Raw genomic sequence first — 21,876 nt, 5'->3', positions numbered from 1 at the left:
CCATACATACGCATCTCTGTTTGGCATTATCTGGGAGTAGAGATGCTGGGTGATAGGGTGTGTACACGCCTTTATACCAATGATCACGAAGATGATGCAGGACTGGTCAATGTTTTGTTGTTATATATAAGGTCGCCATGAGACGGAGCCAACTTCACAGCAGTTAACAACAGGCTGTGCATATATTTCACCTGCTTTTTTACTTCATATTGTTATTTGAGTATTTTCTCTTTTTACTAAAAACTCATTCTAAGCATAAACATTAATATCCATTCTATGGGTGGACTGCACTTTATATAACCACTCTCCTATCGGTGAGTGCTTAGACTGTTGACAACTTTTTGCTCTTCTAAAATGTCACTGCCACATACATCTGAGGTGAATACATTTCGTTCCTGGTCAGCGGTCTCGGTTCTCCCTCAGGTGACTGAGAGGCGTGGAGAGCGGCGGACGCTACTCTGTAAGCTGAGCGTGAAGGTGTTTGGCCACGAACTGAGCTTCGTCAACTGCGGGGCGATGGGGAGTCACGTGAAGTGGCAGTCCCTGAACCTGGCCGAGCTGGCCGTCAAGCTCCTGAAGGTATCGCAGGCTGGTCTCGGTCCTGTGCTGCCCTGCTGACATTTCCCATTTGACACTTTGACCAAACCCGTAAGAGCACAGAATTTGGAGCCAGACTGCCCAGGTTCAAATCCCAGCTCCATCGCTCATCTCCTTGGGCATGTGGCTTAAATTTTTGTGGCCTTGGTTTCTGCATCGATGAAATGGAAATAATGATAGTAACATGTACTGCATAGGGTTGTTATAGTAAATGAATTAATGCAACCAAGTGCTTAGAACATGCCTGGCACATACTAAACGTTCTGTACTGCGAGCAGGGCCCTGTCCCTCCTTGCCCACTCACCCTGGACTCCCAACCTCTGACCTTTTCTCATAGGCAAACTGCCTGGCTTCAAACCCTGGCTCCACTGCTCTCTAGCTACGTGGTCTTGGGCAGGTTGTTTATCTGTCTGAGGCCTCAGTTTCCTCATCTGGAAACGTGGGAGGGGTGGGGGAGGGCAGTGAGGATATTCCCTCTGAGGGCTGAGGTGGGGATTGAATGTGGTCATATGGGCTTGGTGCGTGGGCTGTGCCTGGCCCTTGGAGGAGGCTTCCCTGTGCGCACCGTTGTGGATTTTCGGCCACAGGGTCAGGAGGTGCAGGTGAACCGGAGGCTGAGCCTGGCCATGGAGGAGCTCGCTTTCCCCACCATGTCTGGCCTCCCAGCCCAGCTGACCCTAAACGCCGTGGCTGCCATCAGCGTCTGTGTCCGAGGGGCCACCAACTTCCAGCAGCTCTCAGATTTCTCTGTGAATGGCTACGTCAAGCCCAGGTGGCTGGTTCCTGGGAGCTGGGGGTGGGACTTCCTCTTGCAGGGGCTGCAGTGAGCTGGGACGCTCTGGAGGCATCAGTGTGGGCTGGAGAGGGGCCTTACTCTGTGGACCTCCTGTCATACCAGCTACTGTGTGAGGAGGATGCTGAGCTGTTATGCCCACTTTACAGATGAGAACACTGAGGCTCAGAGAAGGTGGTCATGTGCCCAAGGTCACACAGCAGCGCAGGGTGGCTGGGATTCTGACAGAGGCTAATTTGATGCCACAGCCCAATGATTGTACCCTCTACTCCACTCTGTCTCTGAGGGGAGGTGGGGGGAGGGCGATCCACCCAGCTTGTAAGACGGGCTCAGCTCTGAACCTGTTGACTTATTACCACCACCCAGTGACGCGTGCACTTTTCTTACTCCCATTTAACAAACTGCTGAGGAAACTGAGGCTCAGGGAGATTACACCGCCATCCCAGGGGCCCATGGCACTAAAGCGTCTGAGTTGGAATTGCTCACTACTCTGTTCAGTTCTAGAGCCTGTCCCAGACCTGCTGAGTGACTGTCCCCAACCACTCAGCTGATGTGCCGCCAGTTACTGGGTCTGATGTGAGAACGTGGGCGTCCCGTGCCCTGGAGGCCCTTTGAGATGGCCTTGCGAGTCACACAGCTGGGGTCTGAGTTCTGGCTCTGTTGTGTCCCAGCTGTGGGTTCTAAGGCAGTTGGTTTCACCTCTGTGGGCCTCAGTTTCCCCATCTGTAACATGGGGCTAATGATGATAAGGACTAGCGGGACAGTGTGTGGAAGGTACTTAGTGCTACGGAGTGGTCAATGGGTGGTGGCCACAGTGAAGGGGGTACTCTGGCTCAGGGTGGAGGAAAACAGCCTGGGGCGGCGGGTGGGTTGACGCCGGGTTTGCAGACTGGACTGGGGTGACCCTGAGCTGCCAGGCCTGCAGCTGCAGCTGGTGTGTGCCTCTCCCTCAGTGCCCTGCTCCAGGTCTCAGCACAAATGGGCACAGCGGGTGCCCTGGGGCGGGCCGGGCTGAGGTGGGTGACCGACATCTGCGCGCCGCCAGCCTGGACGGCAGGAGTCAGCCGAGGAAGGGCCGGGAGCTGAAGGTGCACCTGAACACACCCCAGAAGGCTGTAGAGCTGCTCAGCTTCAGGTGGCACTCACACCAGAGAGCAGAGGGGGTGACGTCGTGGGCACACGTGCATGAGTGTATGCGTGTCTGTGAGCAAGTGTGTGATCGTGTGTGTCTGTGAGTGTGAGTGCATGTGTGTACCTATGAGAAGGTGAGTTGTGTATCTGTGAGCATGTGTGGGGACATACACCTGTGCCTGTGAACGTGTGTGAGCGTGTGTGTGCAACAGGTATATGGTTGCGAGAGTGGAGGGGTCCGTGCACACGTGTGCATGAAGGTGTGCCTGTACATATGAATGTGGCATGAGCGTGCTTGTAAATGAGTGAGTTTGAGCATGTGTGCCAGTGAATCTGTGTGTATATGATCATGTGTGTGAGCATTAACACGTCTGTGAGTCTGTGTGGGTGTGTGTGTGAGCATGTATGCCTGTGAAAGTAGGTGTGTATCTGAGTGTCCTGTGTGTGTGCGCCTGAGTGTGAGCGTGTATGTGTATGAGTGTGAGGATGTATATATGAGAGAGTTTGTGTGTCTGGGAGTTTTGTGTGTGTATGTGTTTGCATGAGAGACTGGGTGTCTAAATGTGTGTGTGAACATGGGTGTGTGTGAACATCTGTGTTAGCACGTCTGTAACATGTTTGTGAATGTGTGTGAACGGGTGTGTGTCTGTGAACATCTGTGTTAGCACGTCTATAACGTGTGTTTGTGAATGTGTCTGAACATATGTCTATGAACATATGCCTCTGAACACATGTGTGAGTGTGTTTGTGTCTGCAAACGTGTGTGTGTGAGCATGTGTGTGCACGTGTGCCACTGAGGGCACTGTGGGGAGGTCCAAGGTCCCTCCTGGGTTCTCCTTGTCAAGTTCGCTGGCCCCTGACCCCCTCAGGAGGTTATACTTGGAGAGTGGGTGGTTTCAGATTGAGCAGGAGTGAACCCAGGCTGCTCCTGGAGGCTTCTACCTGGGCCCTGTCCACCTGTTTCCTTCCTGTTGTCTGTACCCTAGCCTGAGGCCCCAGGCATGTCCCCGCTGCTGCCCTCCAAGCCCTTCTCCCAGCAGCAGCCAGAGAGGTCATTAAAATCTAAATTAAGTCATCTCACCCCAACCCTCCTTCTTAGAGTAAAATCCAGGCTCCTCCCCAGGCTAATGGGAGCCCTCCTCCTCTCTTCCCCTGCTCACTCCGCCTCCCTCCACCCAGCCCCTCACACCAGCCTTCTTTCTGTACTCCTTGCAGGAACACCGCATTCCTACCCGGGCCTTTGCACTTGCCATTCCCTCTGTTTGATATGCTGGCCCTTTCTTGTCCTTTAGGTCTCTGCTCAAATGTTACCTTTGCAGGATGGAGCCCCATGCTGCCCCTGTTTTAGGCTTTCCATGGCATTTATGCATTTGTTGACATGTTAATTGAGTGTCTTCTCCACTGGAGTGCCAGTCCCAAAGGCCTGTCCTGTTCACAGTGGAATCTGCCCCAGTGCCAAGCACGGGCAGCTCGAGGCATATTTGTCAAATGAATGAATGGAAATGACTTGTCTGGAACTGTCCTCCTCCTCCTCCCAGCTCTAAGCTGTATCTCATCACTGGGGGTGACCCGAGGAGCCTCAGTCAGGACCACAGCCCCTCTAAGGCCCACTCGTACCGACAAGGAAGGTAGGTGTCCCCAGGTGGGTGTCCTGGGCTTGAGGGGGGTGACATCAGCTCCAAATCCCAGAGTTGCTCTTCTGCCCAAAAGTACCGCTTAACTCAGTAATTCTGCTTCTAGAGCTCTGCCCTGTGGAAAGAATCTGAAATCACTTTTAAATGCACCATGCAAAAAGATGTTCATTGCATTATTATTTACAAGAGCAAAAAAGGAAACAACGCAAATGTCTAACAGTAGGGTTGGCAAACTATGGCTTGCAAGCTAAGAATGGGTTTTTACATTTTTTAATGGTTGAAAAACAATCGAAAGAAGAGTATTTCATGACACGTGACAGTTTTATGAAATTCAAACGTCAGTGTCCATAAATGAAGTTGTATGTTCAAACATAGCCACACCCATTGGTTTATGTAGCTTGTATACTTGCTTTTGTGTTTGCTGACACCTGATTTAGTAAACTGTGGAGCTATTTCAAAACTCTTAAACCCTATGATGAAGGAGGTATTTTAATAACATGAGAAAATTCTATGGTGATAATATTAAAGGAAAGACAACAAAATTGAATATCATCTCAGTTGGCTAAAAGGACGGGAAGGAAATAAGCCAAATAAGAGCAGAGCTTCCAGCCTCTCCTCCCTCCCCCACGCCCTGTGTTAATGGTCTTATTTGCTGTGAAAGCGAGGAAGGTGTGGTAGCTATGTTTTCAGGACAGGCACTGATAGAGATTTTTTTTTTCCCAATTACTTTTGGAGTGAGGTGAGGATGGATGAACACATACAAATTTTGCTTCTAGGTGATATTTTGGATTTAAAAAGACTTATAAATAAACTTTTTGTAAGTATAGCACACATACAGAAAGCTTTAAAAAACACTTTTCTGGATTTTCTAATTTTCTGCGATGAGTACGTTTTTATAAAACCAAAACAAAACCCATTGCCGTTGAGTCGATTCCGACTCATAGGAACCCTATAGGACAGAGTAGAACTGCCTCGTAGGTTTTACAAGGCTGTTAACTCTTTACGGAAACAGACTGCTTGCATCTTTCTCCCGGGAGTGGCTGGTGGGTTCGAACCGCCCACCTTTTGGTTAACAACCCGGCGCTTAACCACTGCTCCAAAAAAAAATTAGCACTTATTAATGTAGACAAGAACTGTTCTACATGCTTGTAGACCTACTAATCCTTAGAGCAACACCATGAAGCTGGTGCTGTTATCATTCCCAGTTTACAGAGGAGGAACATAGAGGCACAGAGATGTTAAGTAATTTGCCCAAGTTCACACAGCTGGGAGGTGGCAGACCTGGGATTTGAACCCAGGTAGGAGGCTTGGGAACTTGTGTTCTTAACCTCTACATGGTACGGGTCCGCACTCATTCTCTCTCTCTCTTTTTTTTAATTATTGTTGAAAATAGACATAGCAAAAATACACCAATTCAACAATTTCTACATGTACAATTCAGTGACACTGATTATATTCTTCAAGTTGTGCAGCTTTTTCACCCTGCTTTTCCAAATTTTCCCTCCCCCATTAACGTAAACTCACTGCCCCCAAGCTTCCTATCTGACCTTTCGAGTTGCTGTTGTCAACTTGATCCCATATAGATAGTTCTCTAAAAGGGCACAATGCTCAAGGCAGACGTTCTTTACTAATTAAACTGCTGTTTGGTTTAAAGAAGACTTCACGGCATCTTTTTGGTTTAAGGTTTAAAGATTGTCTCAGGATAATAGTTTCAACGGTTCACCCAGCCTCTATGGCTCCAGAAAGTCTGGATTCCATGGAAATTTGAAATCCTTTGCATTTTTCTGTCTTGATCAGGATTCTTCGTAGAATCTTTCATCAAAACATTCAGTAACGGTGGCTGGGCAGCACCCGCTTCTGGTCTAATGGCACAGGGTGGTCCACACTCTTTTTAAGTCTACACTAGGGGATCTCAACTGAAGTGCTTCCTCACCCACCTACACCAACCCAGGGACGTTTGACAACGTGGAGACATTTTTGGTTGTCACAGCTAGAGGGTTGTCACTGGAATCTAGTGGGTAGAGGCCAGGCTGCTAAACATCCTACAGTGCACAGGGAAGCCCCCCACAAGAAAGAATTGTCTGGTCCCAGATGTCAGTAGTAATGAGGTTGAGAAACCCTGGTCTACACGGTACTACCTCATACAACTAATGTTTACACAGTACTGTTTCTCAAAAGAAAACAGAGACGCTTGTTCATTGCCGACAGAGCCTCCTGCATTGTTGTGGGCCAGCGCCCAGAGCCCGCTGGCTCTGACTGACCAGTGCTGCCTAGTCACCTCTCTCTGCAGTGTCCCGCACCTGGGGCTGGCAGCTGTGCACTGAGGTGACCTGGCCAGCCCTATCTGCTGTCAGTGCCCGTGTCCATGGCTGTGACACTGAAGAAGCAGGATCCAGGCCTCCAGCAGTATCTGCTGGAAGCTGCCTACAACCTCTACCCCCAGGTAGGCCCTCTGGAATGCCCCTTCCTCCCCCTGGGGCCTGCTTGTGTTTTCCACCCCAGGCAGGTTGTGGTATCCCTGTCTCACTCAGAGGTCAGCCTTGGGCTCACCCGCAAGCATTATGGGGTTCCTCTCTGGGCTGTTGGGCTGGGCAGGTCCTGCCACAGGGCCTTTGCACATGCTGATCCCTCTGATTGGGGCTCTCTGCCTTGTTAACTCTGAATCTCTCAGTTTAGAAGTCACCTCCTCAGGGAAGCCTGCTCTGATTACCCCAAACTAGGTCATGTTCCTTCGTTCCATGCTCTTATAGGACAATGTTTCTTCCCTTTAGATCCCTTTTATGTTTGTTAGTGAAGCTGGTTGGTTAATATCTGTCTCCCCAGCTAGTCATTCAGTTCCTGTAACAGGGACAACCTGCTTTTTTGCTCCTGTGTCTCCAATGCCTGGCAGACAGCAGACACTCAACAGCCTCCCATCCACTGTCCCAGATCCCACGCTTGCCCCCTTACCGTCCATTTTCTACCACTAGCCAGAGTTGTTGTTGTTAGTTGCCTTCAACTCAGCTCTGACTTATGGCTACCCTGGGTACAACGGAATGAAACTCTGCCTGGTCCTGCATCATCATCATGATCATTGCTACGTTTGAGTCCATTGTTTTGGCCACTTTATCGCCCCTCTCAGTGAAGACCTCCCTTACCCGGGCCGACCCTCCACTTTGTTGTTGTTGCTGTCAGGTGCCGTTGGGTTGGTTCTGACTCATAGCGACCCTACGTACACAGGAGAAAACACTGCCCGGTCCTGTGCCATCCTCACAATAGTTGCTATGTTTGAGACCATTGTTGCAGCCATTGTGTCAATCCATCTCGTTGGGGGTCTTCCTCTTTTTCGCTGATCCTCTACCTGACCAAGCGTAATGTCCTTCTGCAGGGACTGGTCCCTCCTGATAACACGTCCAATGTACGTGAGAAGAAGTCTTGCCAACCTTGCTTCTAAGGAGTGTTCCAGCTGTACTGCTTCCAAGATAGATTTGTTGGTTCTTCTAGCAGTCCGTGGTATACTCAATATTCTTTACCAACACCATAATTCAAGTGCATTAATTCCTCTACAGTCTTCCTTATTCATTTTCCAGCTTTTGCATGCATTTAGGGCAATTGAAAATACCACGGTTTGGGTCAGGCATACCTTAGTCCTCAAAGTGACATATTTGCTATATAAAACTTGAAAGAGATCTTTTCAGCAGATTTCCCAATGCAATACATCCTTTAATTTCTTCACTCCTGCTTCCATGGCGTTGATTGTGGATCCAAGTAAAATGAAATCCTTGACAACTTCAGTCTTTTCTCCATTTATTATGATGTTCCTTATTGGTCCCATGGTGAGGATTTTTGTTTTCTTTATGTTGAGGTGTAATCCATACTGAAGGCTGTAGTCTTTGATCTTTGTCAATAAGTGCTTCAAGTCCTCTTCACTTTCAGCAAGCAAGGTTATGTCATCTGCATATCGCAGGTGATTAATGAGTCTTCCTCCAATCCTGATGTGGTGTTCTTCTTCAGATTATGTGCTCAGCATACAGACTGAATAGGTATCGTGAAAGGATACAACCCTGACGCACACCTTTCCTGACTTTAAACCATGCAGTATCCCCTTGTTCTGTTCAAACAACTGTCTCTTGGTGTATGTACAGGTTCTGCATGAGCACAATTAAGTGTTCTGGAATTCCCATTTTTTACAATGTTATCCATACTTTCTTATGGTCCACACAGTCGAATACCTTTGCATGGTCAATAAAACACAGGTAAACATCTGTCTTATATTCTCTGCTTTCAGCCAAGATCCATCTGACATCATCATTGGTACCCCTCGTTCCATATCTTCCTCTGAATCTGGCTTGAATTTCTGGCAGTTCCCTGTCAATGTACTGCTCCAACTATTTTTGAATTATCATCAGAAAAATTTTACCTGCATGTGATATTGATGATATTGTTTGATGATTTCCATACTCTGTTGGATCACCTTTATTTGGAATCTTTACTAACCAGGGTGTCCTTTTATAGCAATTGGTCTTTCCTTTTGATGTGTCCAAAGCAAGCAGCCAGAGGGACCTTTCTAAAATTCAAATGAATTGAGTTCTTCCTCTACCCAGAACGCTCCAGTGGCTCCCATCACCCACAGAGTAAAGCCAGACCCCTGACCGACAGGCCCTCCACGATTTGGCCCCTGCCAGCCTCTCCTCCCCACCTCCCTACTTGTCACCAGGCTCACCACACTTCAGACACACTGGCCTCCTGCCTCAGGACCTTTGCACTGGCTGTTTCCTCTGCCTGGAGCACTCTTTCCCAGACATCCACTTGCCGCTCTTCCTTGCTTCCTCCAAGCCTGTCCTCAAATGCCACCCTATCTAGAACAGTGACCCTTGTCAGGGCCCCTTCCCTGCTGGCTTTGTCAGCACAGCCCTCACCAGCGCTCGCCATCTTACCTGTTTTTCTGCCTGGTGGTTACGTGCCCCCACCTCTAGAACGCAGGCTCCGTGAGGGTGCCGACTGTGTGTCTAGCACTGTGCCTCACCCACAGTCATGAATGTTCCTTGGTGGTGAATGTACATTGATGCTGGGCGTTTGAAGGCTGCTTATGTCTGAGACTGGGTAAAAGTGATCAATTAAGGAAGAACACTGGGAGGAACCAGCAAGGGAGTGGGGGAAGCAGGAGAGGGAAGGGGAAGAAGCTGAGCAAGGAATGATTCAGGGGAGGTCCCAGCCTCAGCCTGATCCCGCCGGGAGCTGTGCAGTGCAAGTTACACCTCAGTGTTTGTTCCTCTTGAAGCCAATTGTCTTGCTTTCCTAGTGCTGCTGTAACACAGATACCACAAGTGGGTCGCTTGAAAGAACAGAAATGTATTTTCTCACAATTCTGGAGGCCAGGAGTCCAAATCAGGCTTCTCGGTAGCCTGGGTGTTCCTCCGTTCCTTGGCGATCCTCACGTAGCATCTGTCTTCCCCAGTTTGTGCTTGCTTGTGTGTCTATTCTGCTCTTTATATAACTGAGGAGTGATCAGGTTTAGGATCCACGGTACGCTGACATGACTTCAGCTAACTGATGACATTAGATTGCATTATGGAAGGTGATTATATTAGATCATATCCACAGGTATAGGGGTTAGAATTCCAACACATATTTTAGGGGGATACAATTCAATCCGTACCACTAAGGAGCTGGAGTTTTTGTGCTCCAGTGTGGGAGGGCAATGTTCTGGAGGTCCCAGGTGCTAACCATTAACAGGAAAGCACACAGCAACAGGGCCGTAGGCACACAGAGCTGGTTAAAGGGATCCGAGGGGATCTGGGCAGGGCACCAGTGGCGTCTGCTACACCTTGCTTCTCGCTCATTTGCTGAACAAGTTGAGATCTCGTAGATATGCCTCTGGAGACAGGGGTGGTTCAGCGGTAGATTTCTCGCCTTCCATGTGGGAGACGTGCGTTCGATTCCTGGCCAACGCACCTCATGCGCAGCCACCATGCGTCTCTCAGTGGAGGATTACGTGTTGCTATGATGCTGAAAAGGTTTCAGCAGAGCTTCTAGACTAGGATGAAAGGAAGAAAGACCTGCTGATCTACTTCTGAAATACAGCCAATGAAAACCCTATAGATTACAAGGGTCTGATCTGCAACCGATCATGGGGATGGCGCAGGACCGGGCAGGGTTTTGTTCTGTTGTGCATGGGGTCACCGTGCGTCGGGGGCCGACTCTCTGGCGGCTAACAACAAAGGGGAAGATTCTGGGTTGTTCTACAGGGCTCTGCTCTTCCCCGGGGTACAATTTTAGATCCCAAGAAATTTCTGGTTGGGTTCCTCTCTTGTAACATCAAGTTTTCTAAGTGTGGGGTAGGGCCTTTTCTCTGGAAGAGGGGGAGTCTCAGGACCAGGGAGGCGTTCTCAGTCTTGAGGACCCCATTATGTTTCCAGAAGGACAGCTGGCTCCCTCAAGAAGCCGCAGCCCACGTCTTCATGGGCACGCCGAAGCTGGAAGTGCCAAGGGATGTCGGGGTGGACATCAGCTACAGCTTGTCCCAGAGGAAGTTCTGGTTCAAGCTTCTCCATCCAGGAAGAAAATTGAGCTGGACGGTAATGACAGTTCTCTTCCACATTCACTGTGGCCCTTGCCACATGCCAGGCCCAGGGCCGGGCACCTGCCCCTGTGATGCCAGCACTAAACCCAGCCCCATTTACAGGGGGAGCCACAGTCTCAGAGGTTAAGGAACCAGCAGGGGATCACCCAGCAAATGCAGGGGCAGAACCAGGATATTGAACACAACTCTCTAAACTCTCTGCTTGTCTCCCAGGAAAGATCGAAGCTCTCCGGAGTGCCCACATGGGCCACCTGGAACTGATTCTGGATGACAGGGATGTCTACTACATCAAGGTGTGCTCCACGTTCTCGGCCCACCTGTCCCAGGCACCTGCCAGCCACCTGGGCATTTCCACCCCAGGTCCCCGCTTAACAGTCACCATGTTCCTTGGGGTTTCAGCAGCTCTTCCTCTTCTACCTGTCAAGTAACAACTATTAGTTCTTATCACCCAGAAAAATATTAAGAAAAAGTGGGCTCAGATCCCACCATTACTAGTCCCATTGGTCTTAAAATAACACAGGAAATGCTTTAAACATTTCAGAGTACAGAAAGGTATAAAAGGCCAAGTTAAAACATTAAAAAATTTCCAGAAGAAATGTTGATGTACCCACCAGGTTATATGCCTGCGAAACCTTTGTTTTTGTTTTTACACAAAAGGATCACGCTCTAGTCTTTGTTTGCACCTTGGTTTTTGTTACTCAAAGATATATCTTGGCATTCTTTTTATACTAGCATGTGCTGGCATAAGGTAATTTTATTTAGCTTTTTTTTTTTTTTTAAAACAGGTAATACAGTTAAAGGTCCCTGAAGAGTGCAACTGGTTTTTGCTCAGCTACTAAACGAACGGCTGGTGGTTCGAACTCACCCAGCAGCGCCCCAGAAAAGAGTCCTGATGATCTGCTTTCGTAAAGATTACAGCCAAGAAAGCCCTATAGAGCAGTTCTCCTCTGTAACAGATGGGGTCACCATGAGTTGGCATCAACTCCACGGGAACAGGAATACGTTTAAATGCTTCAGGGTTCAAAAGATACAAAAGGATACCGAGTTGTACAGTCCAGTGCGGTATCCATTAGCACATGTGGCTATTTAAATGGATTAAAATTAAATAAAATTAAACATTAGTTCCTTAGTCACATTAGCCACGTTTCAAGCACTCAGTAGCCACATGTGGCTAGTGCCTACCATGCTGGACAGCACAGGTGATAGAACATTTCCATCATTCCAGAAAGTTCTATTGGTGAGTGCTGGTATAGAGTCAGAAATTCTCTTGTCCACCCCAGCTCCGCAGTTCCTTTCCCCATAGCCCACTACTCTTAGTTTTTTTGTGATTCCTTCCAGAAATAATCTGTGGACACAATTAGCAATAGGTATTGCTATATTATCCCACCTTTAAAAAAATGCACACATTTCGGGTGTATTTTGAGCACCTTTGGAATGTTCCATTGAATGGAATTTATTTAGCTAGTTCCCTAGTGAAGGGCTCTTTGGTTTCTCCCATGTTTTTGCTCTTATAAATGTGCTGTTTTTTAAACGCCCGTCTCTCTGCAGGGTAAAATCTTAGCAGCAGAACGGCTAAGGGTGTGTGCCCAAAGGGTGTGTGCATTTTCATCTTATTGGTACTTTTCCAAAGTTCTTAACCAGGGTGGCTGGAGGGGACTCAGTGAGTCATTGAGGCCCCTGAAATTGTGTGCAGAGTTTTTGCATCTGCCTGTCCTTCCAGCGACAGGGTTTAGAACTGTCGTCCAGTTCTCACCTGGGTCTGTGACTCCCAAAGTGTAAAACACGGCAGCATTAGACCTCGCACCAAGCAGAAACTGTGGGCACCGCTGGCAGTGAGGGCTGCAATTGTGCATCGGTTTCCAGTGATTTCTCAAGCAAGTCTGGAGTTTAGTGTCTGGAGCCGGGTTGGATTGCTGCTTAAACACACTCCTGGTTCCCGCCTCTGCTGTGCCTGGGCAGGAGGAAAACCAGGGAAGCTGTCTTCCTCCCAGGGCTGCTGACTGCTGAGCCCTGCAGGTGGGTTGCAGAGCCTCTGGGAGCCCTCACACTTCCTGCTGTTGGCAAAATGACAAGCGCGAATTGCCTCAGCCTCCTGAGGGCCCTCTGCCGCTCCCCAGAGAGCTGGCAGCAGCCTGGAAGCTTCTGGCTTTAGAGAAACTCAGTTCTACCTGCCCCAGGCCCATCACAAAAGCGGTAACAGCCTGAGCTTCCTGAAGACCGTTCCGGCTGCATGCGGGTGGTCCTGGGCCCAGGATCCCCCATGCACTTCTCTCGAAGTCCTCTCAGTAACCCCATGTGGGGTGGGGAAACTGAGGTAGAGTTGCTCATGAATATAAGGCAGATTTTATGGTGTTTAAGAATGACATGGGGACAAACACTGTGTGATCCCACTGTATGAAATATCTAGAATAGGCAAATGCATAGAGACCAGGGTTTATTAGTCGTTACCAGGGGTGGGTAAGGAGCCCTGATGGCACAACAGTTAAGCGCTTGGCTGCTGACCTAAAGGTTGGCAGTTTGAACCCACCCAGCAGCTCTGCGGGAGAAAGATCTGGCAATCTGTTCTTGTAAAGATTATAGCTTAGATTATAGTCTATGGGGCAGTTCTACTTTGTCTCACAAGGTCACTATGAGTCTGAATTGACTTTTGATGGCCCCTAACAACAGGTGAGCAGTTCGAATCCATCAGCTGCTCCTTGGAAACCCTATGGGGTAGTTCTCCTCTGAACTGTGGGTCACTACAAGTCAGAATCGACTCGACGGCACACAGTTTTTTTTTTTTTTTTTAACAACAACAGCAACAGAGGAGGATAAGGGAAGCATGGGGAGGCATTGCTTAAAAGGTTCTGAGTTTCTGTTAAGGAGGATAGAAAAATTTGGAAATGGATAATGGTGATGTTTGCACAGCGTGGAGAATGTAATTAATGTCACTGAGTCGAACACTAAAAAGTGGTTGAATGGCAAATGTTTTATTATACATGACATGGGGGAGAACCTTCCCTTTCAGTGCCCTTCCCAGCTGATGTTGGGCCTTTTCAGGGCCGGAGCGACCTGCAGCTGGCAGCAGGCAGTGGGGCCCAGTGGTTCGAGGCCCAGCTGGAGGTGAAGCTGGTGAGGGTGGGCAACCCCGTGGTCCTGGCCGGGAACCTCACCCTGCAGGTGGGCAGCAAGCTGGCCTTCTCCGCTGCCCTGAGCAACCTGCTGAGTGACCGGGCCCACGTGTCAGGTAGGAGGTGGGACGCCCCCATCCCATACCCTAACCGTCTCTTCAGTGATGAGGCTACAGGGGGGCTAAGGGCTCCTTTTGTAATCCCCATTCCCAATACCAACATCCCATCCAAGGAGAGATCCAGGCCCTGTATCCACTCACAGCTTTCCCTCGAGTCCCCCAGGCTCCCCTTCTAATTCACTAATTCACTTCCCCTCCCCCTCCACCCCATGCCTCTTCTGTACCTTCGAACAGCAGCTTTGGGACTGTTTTGATTCCAGTCCACAGTAAGAAGCACATTTTGCATTTTGATCTCAAATGACGCCCAGTACCATTGAAAATATCAAATGCAGGGACTGGCCCAGGCACTGGTCAGTTGCAGAAAATGCCCGCCATGATGCTGGAGCAGGCCTGGGCGTCAGCTTCAGGGGCTCATCATGGGCCGTTCCAGGGGTCCTGAGGAAGGTCAGGGACGGGGACACTTGAAGTGGTGGCTGTTAACCACATTTTCTAGTGGCTGTCCAGTTGATTCCAACTCACGGTGACCCCATGTGAGTCAGAGTAGAACTGTGCTCCACACGGTTTCTAATGACTGCTTTTTTGTAAGTAGTTAGCCAGGGCTTTCTTCCGAGGTGCCTCTGGGTGGGCTTGAACCTCCAACCTTTTGGTTAGCAGCCAAGCACGTTAACGGTTTGTACCGCCCAGGGATTGTGCTGAGTAGATGGCAGGAGCGTTTTTCAGTGTTTGAACAGCTAGTGCCCTGCCGTACTGTGCATTCTGGCTGAACATCAGTGTGCACACATAGACACGGAGCAGAAACGAATGTTTCAGAAAGTGGAATTTACCCAGACAACACATATACACTGCCATTTCTCTTCTGTTCCATTCCGTTTTACTTTGTTCGACTTCATTTTAAAAAACTTCTGCCTGTATGCGGTCGAGTCAATTCCAACTCATGGCAACCCCATGTGACAGAGTAGAACTCCCTATGGGGTTTTCTTGACTTTAATCTTTATGGAAACAGATCACCAGGCCTTTCTTTCGTGGTACTGCTGGGTGGGGTCGAACTGCCAACTTATAGATTAGCAGTCGAGCATAAACCGTTTGCGCCACCTAGGGACCTAGGACCCACAAATGGATTTTCTGAGTTGCTACCCGCGGTGCAGAGAAGACCACCTGCAGCCCTGTTGTCAGCCTCGCCTGGGCCTGGGAGATGGGAGGTTGGGAGCAGCTCACCCTGGCCCGGCCCCTGCGGTCCCCCACCTCCCTTCTCCTTGCCTGGTCCTGGGGGTGGGGGTGTCGTTCCCTGGGTGGAGTCACATGGCAGGCCTGCCCCTCTCGGCTGTCTGCCCCCTCCCCACAGTGCTGCTGGAGAAGAAGGTGGAGGACGGGCTGCAGGTGGTGGCCCTGGGCGGGGACCTCTTCCTGCCGGGGCTCCTGGGACTGCACGCTCTGGGCCTGCTGCAGCTGTGGGGCCGCCACTGGACCAGCTCCCTGAGGATCAAGTGCGGCCTCCTGGGTACAAGCTGGTACCCGGTGGGCGGGATGGGGTGGTGGGACCTGCCCTGCCTGGGGGCGGTGGCTTCATGGGTGAAGGCACTGCTATTGCCGTGTCCTTAGCCATTAGTCACGCTGTTGGCTCTGAACGTGACTGACCACCTGCCTGTTAAGAAAAAGCACATGGTGGTGGGGGGAGAAGCAGGAGGTGGGCAGACATCCTGCCCATCTCTTCAAATGGCCCATTAATGGGTTCCAATGGAGCAATGTGGGGGGACCCAGTGGGGGAGGGTAGTGGCTGAGGCCTGGCTGGCCAGTTGGACCCTGGGAGCCACGGTGGGGACCTGCCTGGCAGCGGAAGGGCAGGACCTTGGGTTGCCCCACGCGGGTCAGGCGAGGCAGCCGGAGCAGGAGTGTAGCACCAGGCAGGAGCTGTGGGCAGAGCACGGCGCAGGCGACATCTGCAGGCTGGCACTGGGCCATGAGCTTCACTGCACGCAGGTCCCCGCCTTCAGCCACAAGGTGGGTGCCCTGCGGTGGGGGTGGGGGTGGGGAGGAGGGCTGGGGAGCCACGGGGCCAGGGGTGGTGGGGGTTTGCGTACCCTGAACTCCTCAAAGAGATGGACTTGCTCAGGGTCATACAGCTACGTGGGAACAGATCGGGGGTTGGAACTTCAGGCCTTGTCTTCAGTTCTTTGTTTATTTATTTTTTGTTTATTGTCTTAGGGTTCTCTGGAGAAACGGAACCAGCAGTAGATATGTGTATGTATATATGTGTGTGTATATATACATATAGAGAGAGAGTGTCCCAAAATCCATAGGTCAGGTGATGGGAAGGGGAGAAGAGTCCTGGCAAAATACGCCCTAGGGAAAATTCCCTTTTTGCTCTTAAGGAGCTCAAGTAATTGGATAAGGCCCACCAACATATTATAGAGGGTAATCTGCTTTACTTAAATCTGACTGATTTAATCGTACAAGATAGTTAAGAGCTATGGCTGCTAACCAAAAGCTAGGCAGTTCGAATCCACCAGCTGCTCCTTGGAACCCTATGGGGAAGTTCTACTCTGTCTTATAGGGTTGCTATGAGTTGGAATCGACTTGATGGCAAAGAGTTTGATTTTTTTTCTTAATTACTTCGTAACAGCATCTAGACTAAATGTTTGACCAAGCAACTAGGTACAATAGCCTAGCCAAGTTGACACATAAAGTTAACCATCACTACTCATCCATTCAGACTGTCTTAGTTACCAAGTGCTGCTGTAACAGCAGTACCACAGGTGGGTGGCTTTAACAAACAGAAATTTATTTTCTCACTGTTTAGGATGCTAGAAGTCCAAATTCAAGGCACTGGTTCTTGGGGAAGGCTTTCTGTCTTTATGGGCTCTGGGGAAAGTCCTTCTCTCTTTTCAGCTTCTATTTCTTGGTTCCTTGGAGATCTCGTGGTGGGGCATCTCTCTTCCCCCAGTTGCACTTGCTTTATATCTCAGATGAGATCTGCTCTTTTAAATCTCAAAAGAGACTGATTTACCATAATACTGGCTCATCAACATAAAGAAAACCTATTCCCAAATGGGATTATAACCACTATAACCCATTGCCGTAGAGTTGATTCTGACTCATAGCAACCCTATAGGACAGGGTAGAGCTGCCCCATAGAGTTTTCAAGGAGAAGCTGGTGGATTCAAACTGCTGACCTTTTGGTTAACAGCCAAGCTCTTAACCACTGCACCACCAGGGCTCCATAACCACTGTAGGGGTTAGGATTTATAACATATTTTGGGGGGACACCAGTTAATCCATAACATAGGCATTTACTAAACACCTGCAGTATGCCCAGTATTGGAGGTTCATCTGTGAACAAAGGCAGCACCTGGTCCCTGCCACCCCACTGCTGGGCAGGGACAGAGAAAGAGAGGAAAGCCAGATCACTGGGAAGCTGATTGCTGTGGGTGGTAAACAAAGCAGAGGTTGAGAGAGTGCAGCAGAGGGGAATCTAGTTTGGATGCGAGAATGGGAAAGAATTCTTTGGGAAAGTAACATTCAACCTGAAAATGAAAATATGAGGTAGTATCAGTCCCGTGAAAGCAGAAGCACCAGGAAGTGCAAAGGCCCTGGGGCAGGAGGGAGAAGGGAATATGTAAGGAACTGGTAGGTAGCCTGAGTGGCTGGAAGGACGAACAAAGGGAGAAGCAGTTGGTCCTTTGTTAATTTGCGTGTTTCAGATCTGCCTGCCCCATATGACCGTCGCCTCCACGAGGGCAGGGTCCGTGTCTTCTGGCTTGTTGTTCTTGGTAGCTGGTGTCCAGCACTGAGCCTGGCACCCCCCTGACACTCAGGAAGAGTGTGTTCACTGAATGAACAAATGAATGCAAGTGTGTTGCCTCGACCAGGTGGGCGAGAATCCCAGGAGCCCACAGGTGTGGGACCTGATCCAGGTAGGCTGTGTCCAGGAAGTTGGGATCAGACACTACCGGGAGAGAGCAGAGGGCGGAGTTCCAGGTTTATATGAAGCAGATCAGTCATTTTCCCAGGGGGCCCACAGGGCTGCCAGCAATTCAGCTCCCTGTTGGGGAGTGGACTAGGGCAAGGCAAGTGAGGCACTCGCCTCGGGTGTGAAATTTAAAAAACGAGGGTGCAAAAAACTCAGTCATCGTGATAAATCATATTCTAATGCAGTAATATACTTCTTACATTTAAAAATCAAAAGTAGTGGAAAAAATCCATGCCTCCCATAGAACCACCTCCCCGGAAAGCAAGCCAGCACCCCAGGGGTGGCTGGCAGAGAGGAGGCCAGGGACTGCGCGGGCCTCGAGGTCTCACCGGGGTGTGCATTTCAGGTCCAGGTCCAGTATGAGGAGGACTCGGGCCACGTGCACTCGCAGCTGGAGGCCAGCTATGGGGAGCATTGGGACCAGGCCAACAATAAGAGGCACCTCCGTGTCAACCAGACTTTCAGGAACGACTCAGACCTGGCCCTGAGCAATTAGTTCATGGAGGTGAGCCGCCTCGTCCCTGCAGGCCAGCAGGGATGGCGGGAGCTGGGAAGGCCCCTGCTTGCCAACTTCAGGCCCTGGTTGCCAGGTCACGCTCGCACAGCTAAAATTCAGGCTTAACGACATCGCTGTTCTCCCCTCCAGGCCCTGGCTAATGAGCACCTAACTCTGTGTGTGTGTGGCGGGGGTGAGGTTCGAGTGTAAATCGCTGCCAAGAACCTGGCAAGCCTTATTTGCAAGACTGTTGAAATGCAGTTTTCCAACTGTAAAATGTGTTTTGGGAACAAGAGTTCATTTTTAGGTTTTTCCAGGGGAGGGTGTATTAGCTTTTTAGGGTTACCGTAACAAATTACCACAAACGGGGTGGTTTATAACAACAGAAGTTTATTGTCCACAGTTCTGGAGGCTTGTTGTTGTTAGTTGCTGGGCAGTCGACTCAGACTCTTGGCTACCCCATTTGACCGTATGTATGCAGAGTAGAACTGCTCCATAGAGTTTTTACGGCTGTGACCTTTTGGAAACAGATCACCCATCCTGCCATCTGAGGGGCTTCTGGGTATGTTCGAACCTTTCGGTTAGCAGTCGGGTGCTTAACCATTTGCGCCACCCAGGGACTCCAGGGTTCTGAAGGCTTACCCCATTGCCGTCGAGTGGATTTGACTCATAGCAACCCTACAGGACGGAGAAGAGCAGCCCCAGAGGGTTTTCAAGACTGTAATCTTTACAGAAGCAGACTGCAACACCTTTCTCCCACGGAGTGGCTGGTGGGTTGGAACTGTAGACCTTTCGGTTAGCGGCCGAGTGCTTAACCACTGCCCCACCAGGGCTCCTTGTTCTGCAGGCTGGGAGTCCTGAATCACGGTGTCAGCAGGGCCGCGCTCCCTCTGAAGGCTCTCGGGGAGAACCTTTCCTTGCCTCTTCCAGCTTTTGTTGCCCCACGTGTTCCTTGCTTTGTAGTGGTCTCATTCACGTCTCTACCTCTGTGGTCACATGGTTGTATTTGCTCTGTGTCTGGGTATCTTCTCCTTTTATAAGGACACCAGCTGTATTAGATTGGGAGGAAGAAAAAAAAAAAAAAACCCCGTTGCCGTCGAGTTGATTCTGACTCATATCAACCCGTGGGACTGAGTAGACCCATATCTTTCTCCTGTGAAGCACAGCGGTAGGTTAAGACACCGTAATACCTACGAATATGACCTTGTTTGGCAATAAGGTCTTCTACATGTAATCAAAATGAGGACATAGTGAATTAGGGTGGGTCCTAACCCAATATATGGAGCACTGGTGGTGCAGTGGATAAAGTGCTCAGCTGCTAACTGCAAGGTGGGTGATTCGAACCCACCAGCCACTCTGCAGGACAAAGATGTGGTGGTGTGCTTCCGTAAAGACTACAGCTTTGGAAACCCTATGGGGCAGTTCTACTCTGTCCTATAGGGTTGCTGGGAGTCGGAATCGACTCGACAGCAATGGGTTGATTGGTCGGTTGGAGTGGCTTAGTCACCTAGTGCTGTTGTAAGAAAATACCATAAATAGGTGATTTTAAAGAACAGAAATTTATTTTCTCATAGTTCTGGAGGGTAAAAATCCAAATTGGGGTCTGAACCATGTCAATTCTTTCTGTGGGTCTCTCCTAGTTTCTGGTGTCTGCCAGCAGTCTTTGGCGTACCTTTGCTTGTAGACGGACGGGTCCTTACATGGCGTCTGTCACCATTTTGTGTATCTGTTCTGCTCTTGTTATAACTCGGATATGATTAGGTTTAGGACCCATGCTGCACTGGTATGACCTCATTCACATAACAAAAGAAACCCCTATTTCCAAACAGGGTCACATCCACATATACAGGGACCAGGACTCCAATACGTATTTTTTGGGGACACGATTCAGTCTACAACATGGGAGTTAGGACTTCAACATATCTTTTTGGAAGACGCAACTCAGCCCATAAATGGGGAGTTCATTCTTTTTGGTATGGTGGGAATGAGTTCGTGCCTGGCAGCTGAACAAATGATGTGCTCATATAGGACACACACTTCCTGTGTTTATTTTAAGTTTGATTTTAAATTATACCAGTACTACCTGAATAAATTCTCCTCGCGAAAAAATAAGGCATTTAAAGCGAGGCTAAAATTCAACTCAGAAAAGGAGAGTGAGAATGGTACACAACTCAAAGAATGGAATCAGTGTCACTGAGTTGTACATGTAGAAACGGTTGAATTGGTGTATGTTTTGCTGTGTATATCCTCAACAATAACAACAAAATAAAATTAAGAATATAAATAAAATTAGGCTTAAATTTCCTTTGACACCACCCCTAATCCTGGTCTCCTTGTCAACCACCTGGGGGCAACAATGGTTATAGTCTGGAACCCGGAGCAGAGATCTTTTTTCGTTCATTGGCTCTGTGGACCTCTCAGAAGCACAGAGTTTCGTTTGCTGTGTCTTTCTGTGCCTCCTTTGGCAGTGGGTCTTGGAAAACTTTCCATGTCTTTTTTTTTTAATAAGCTTTTTATTTTGGAATAGTTGTACATTTATAGAAAAGTTGTAAAGATAGAGAGTTCCCAAATACCCCACACCTAGTTTTTCTTATAATTACCATTTTTTATTAACTTTCTTACTGTGAAGATAAACTCACCAAAACATTGTCAATAGAATGTCTGTACTTACGGTGCAGTGACATTGATTACGTCCTTCATGTTGTACAGCCATTCTCACTCTCCTTTTCTAAATTATTTCACCACTATTAACATAAACTCAATGCCCACTAAGCAAAAACTCCTCCTTTTCCTCTTCCTCTGGGTAACCGTTAATGTATCTTTGGTTTCTATATATTTGCTTATTTCATGTAAGTGATATCATTAGTATTTGTCTTTCTGTGACTTACTTCGCTCAGCATGATGTTTTCAAGGTTCATCTACATCATAGCATGCATCAGGACTTATTTCTCTTTATGACTGAGTAATAGTCCATTGTATGTATGTATTCCATTTTGTTTATCCATTCATCTGTGGATAGACATATAGGGCATTTCCTTCTACGTCATTTATTTACTATTTTTTTTTATTGTGTTTAGGTGCAAGTTTACAGCTCAAGTTAGTTTCTCATACAGAAATTTATACACACATTGTTATGTGACCCTAGTTGTTATCCCTAGAATGTGACAGCACACTCCTCCTTTCCACCCCAGATTTCCCATGTCCATTCAACAATCTCCTATCCCTTTCTGCCTTCTCATCTCACCTCTGGACGGGAGCTGCCCATTTAGTCTCCTGTATCTACTTGAACTAAGAAGCACGCTCTTCACGAGTATTCAATTTACGTCTTATAGTCTAGTCTAATACTTTGTCTGAAGAGCTGACTTTGGGAATGGTTTCAGCTCTGGGCTAATGGAGAGTCCGGGGGCCATGTCTTCCAGGGTCCCTCCAGTTTCAGTCAGACCATTAAGTGTGGTTTTGTTCTGTTT

General features: G+C 48.9%; 2 protein-coding genes across 2 annotated transcripts in view; both read left to right on the top strand.

Annotated features, from left to right (window-relative positions):
- Window positions 1-249: 249 nt before the first annotated feature.
- On the top strand, window positions 250-12,523 carry LOC111819995 (uncharacterized). Its single transcript, XM_023728321.1, has 8 exons — window positions 250-579; window positions 1,185-1,369; window positions 2,364-2,593; window positions 4,060-4,149; window positions 6,446-6,598; window positions 10,554-10,712; window positions 10,931-11,010; window positions 12,438-12,523. The coding sequence occupies exons 1-8, from the start codon at window positions 355-357 to the stop codon at window positions 12,480-12,482; spliced, it is 1,167 nt and encodes a 388-aa protein (XP_023584089.1). The 5' UTR covers window positions 250-354; the 3' UTR covers window positions 12,483-12,523.
- A 424-nt stretch (window positions 12,524-12,947) lies between these two features.
- LOC101361506 (uncharacterized) overlaps window positions 12,948-21,876 on the top strand; it is a 39,768-nt gene continuing 30,839 nt past the window's right edge. The window contains 5 exon segments of the mRNA XM_023728320.1: window positions 12,948-13,031; window positions 13,757-13,943; window positions 15,289-15,454; window positions 15,821-15,944; window positions 18,260-18,418. Coding sequence (XP_023584088.1) covers window positions 12,948-13,031; window positions 13,757-13,943; window positions 15,289-15,454; window positions 15,821-15,944; window positions 18,260-18,418 — 720 coding nt within the window.

Source organism: Trichechus manatus, unplaced genomic scaffold (assembly GCF_000243295.1).
Source record: "Trichechus manatus latirostris isolate Lorelei unplaced genomic scaffold, TriManLat1.0 scaffold00024, whole genome shotgun sequence".
Taxonomy (NCBI): Eukaryota; Metazoa; Chordata; class Mammalia; order Sirenia; family Trichechidae; genus Trichechus; species Trichechus manatus.
Note: the sequence above shows the minus strand (reverse complement) of the source record. Positions and strands in the feature narration are given on the sequence as shown.